The sequence below is a fragment of the Haemaphysalis longicornis genome, unplaced genomic scaffold, assembly GCF_048455015.1.
Source record: "Haemaphysalis longicornis isolate Haplotype H1 unplaced genomic scaffold, Haemaphysalis longicornis Haplotype H1 scaffold_3, whole genome shotgun sequence".
Classification (NCBI taxonomy): Eukaryota; Metazoa; Arthropoda; class Arachnida; order Ixodida; family Ixodidae; genus Haemaphysalis; species Haemaphysalis longicornis.
Genome location: NW_027526335.1, coordinates 114,203,410 through 114,206,171, shown reverse-complemented (window position 1 = coordinate 114,206,171; position 2,762 = coordinate 114,203,410). Strand labels below are relative to the sequence as shown.

Here is a 2,762-nt window from a genome sequence, read left to right as displayed (position 1 = left end):
TGCCTCCCCGATCACATACCGAATAACCGATCAATACCCAGTGGGTCACAAACCCACTAGGGATCTCACCCGTTACATTTCTGGCTGAATCGAGTGAAACGCAGCAAAAAAAAAATTGCGCTAAATTATTTACGAACGAACAAGGTAGCCCGAGCAAGACCATCTCTTGTGTAATTAGCGCTGTGAAATTCTAGCGTCACCCCAGCGACTTACCAGATATATATTTGTGGCCTCGTCAGTTTTTATACATTTTTGATTCAAACAGGAGTTGCCCGTCAGTACAATACATATTTCTTGTTTGCGAATGGCCTGACAACGTTTTTAAAAACGCAGTGTCTAGAGTGCCGTCCTACGGCACAGTAGCTGGTCGCTGCAGGCATGGCTAGAGTGCCGTCCGACGACATTAGAATATTAAAGGCTAGGCTAGCACCGGCCGAAGGGTCTCTCGTTGTAGTGTAGAGGATCCGTCTTAGCTTCTTTATTCCAAGGACAGTGGATCGAGACCGGCTTGCCTCGGTTTGTTTTTTTCATCTTAGAATTGAACTATAATTTGTATGCCTTAGGTTACTTTGGTGTTTTGAATTGTTTCTTTGTGTGAAGTGGGTTATATTATGTTATGTTTAGGTTCGGTAGCCTGGCTTTACGTTATCTAGATCAATGTAGTTGCAGACTCGCCAATTTTATCACAAAACGCCGGTGGACGTCGATGTAGTGGAGTGCTTATAATACCGTCGGAGGGCACTCTAGACAGGCCTTTTAAAAACCATCCATTGTTGCCAAGAGTGAAGAAAAATGTTGACCATGCCCTCGCCAACACAGGAGAACCTGGGATTAGGGCGCCACCAGAGAGGACGGCGGCATTGCAGAAAGCGTTATACAGGAGGCTATGGTTCAGTATTCCGCTTAAACCTACTATATCAGAGTCTGGCATTCCGCGAGGGTCCTGCATTTCAAGCAATATAAAGCCGACCGTACAGAGCACAGTCACGACGCACAGGAGGTTTAATTTAAATTAGTCATCTTTTCTCGTACATTAGCTCCCCTCAAAAATACTTCGACAAAGCTTTCGTTTACCTCATTCTGGCGTTATCATTCAAAAGTCTGACGACGCATAAAAAACTTGAGCGGCAGACGTCTGCTTAAACGGCCCATAGAGGTTTCGGTAAACAAACTTTATTTAGAGTCAGAAGTGAGAAGAATAACGAGTCCTTTCACTCACGGCACACCTGTAAGATGCTCCCATTAATCTTTGCAGTTCAACGGTAAATACCCTGACACGTTCACGCACGCCACCCGTGAAAGAATCTTCGCAGCTCATCGGTCCATGCCCTTGTGGTCTCGGATGTGTATAAAGCCGCACTGGTCCCCTTTCCTGCATCCGGTACCTCGCCAATAGCGGCACTCCCTGCGTCCCACTGGCCCGCGCGGCGTGGTGGCGCCAGCGGGCGCAGCTGCGGTGCCAGCTCGGTTGCCTTGACCTGTCATGGCAGGCATGGGGCTGGCGGTGTCTTCCTCATACGCCGACGGCGTGTTCACCAGCTCGACGTGCAGGCGCTTTCCACACAGCATCTCCCCATGCATGCCCGTTCTCGCGTTGTCGGCGGCCACTGGTTTCCTGAACTCGACCACCGCCAGCATAGCTTCGTAGTGCATGTCGATGTTGACAACCATGCCATACTTGAAAAATATGCGCATCAGCATTTCCCTCGTCACCTCGTGCGTGATGTTGCGCACCACGAGGTAACGGGGGCCGGCAGAACTGCAGGTATCGCTTGCAGTTTGTGGCCTCGCGTCTGCATTGCGAGAGCGGCTCAGGGCGTCCAGTGCAGCACGCGTGTCACCACCGCTGTTCTTGAGGAGCGTTTCGGCCTGCTCGAGGGTGGCGCCTGCGTTGCAGATCTCCAACAGGCGGGCGCCTCGGAGCTCCGCGCGTGCCTCCTCCGAGGACGGGTTCATGCGTAGAACCTGCTCGAAATATGCCGCGGCTTCGGTGTAGCTCTTAAGGCCCAGTTTTGCGCGGCCGCGCAAGAAATGCGGTTTAGCAGTCGTCGGCTCCAACGACATGGCCGCGCTCGCGTCTTGGTCTGCCTCGTGGTGCATATTCAGGGCCAGGTGGCAGATTGCGCGGTTGGTGAAATACCGCGCTTCGTGCGGTTCCAACTCAATGGCGCGCGTCAGAAGTGTCGCGGCACTTCGAAACCGCCCCGCGCTGCTTAACTCGGCCGCCTGGAGAGCCAGCGAGCGTGCTAGGAAGCTGGAGTTGGTTGCTCGGCTGACCGCAGAGGAATGCGACGCCGCCTTGGGAACGGCGCCGCCAGAAGCCTTGGCCTGGTTCATTCCGCCTTCCGCGGCACAGTTATGAAGTCTGTTGTCTTTTTCTTGCAGTTCTTCCTTCTGCCGAATCGTCTGGTCGTGGCTGGCTCTCTGGGACTGGTTCGTTGCCGATCGTGGAACGAACTAGCGAACGAGCAACTATGTATCACAATGCGATGGATGATGATGATAATAATAACTTCATTTTACCTGAAGCTGCGTGAAAGGATTTTAGAAAGTTCACTCGACTACTGCAACGTGGCTTCCCCCGCCGAAGGTTTGAAAAAGACTTATTCGAGCTGGTTTTCAGTTTCAGAAGCAAATTACACAAAAATATCATCACACGCTTTAAAAAAATCTGCCCCTTGACAAAGTCACGCGTTCCGGGGAAAATAGTGTCATCATCGCGGACAGCCCCAACACCATCGCCCTCAGTACTAGCCGGTAGG

The 2,762-nt window shown here is 51.9% G+C and overlaps 1 protein-coding gene across 1 annotated transcript; it reads right to left on the bottom strand.

The window, feature by feature from the left end:
- Positions 1–1,314: 1,314 nt before the first annotated feature.
- LOC144175390 (uncharacterized) lies at positions 1,315–2,375 on the bottom strand. The gene has a single exon (XM_077704470.1). The coding sequence runs from the start codon at positions 2,335–2,337 to the stop codon at positions 1,315–1,317; it is 1,023 nt and encodes a 340-aa protein (XP_077560596.1). The 5' UTR covers positions 2,338–2,375.
- Between the last annotated feature and the right edge of the window lie 387 nt (positions 2,376–2,762).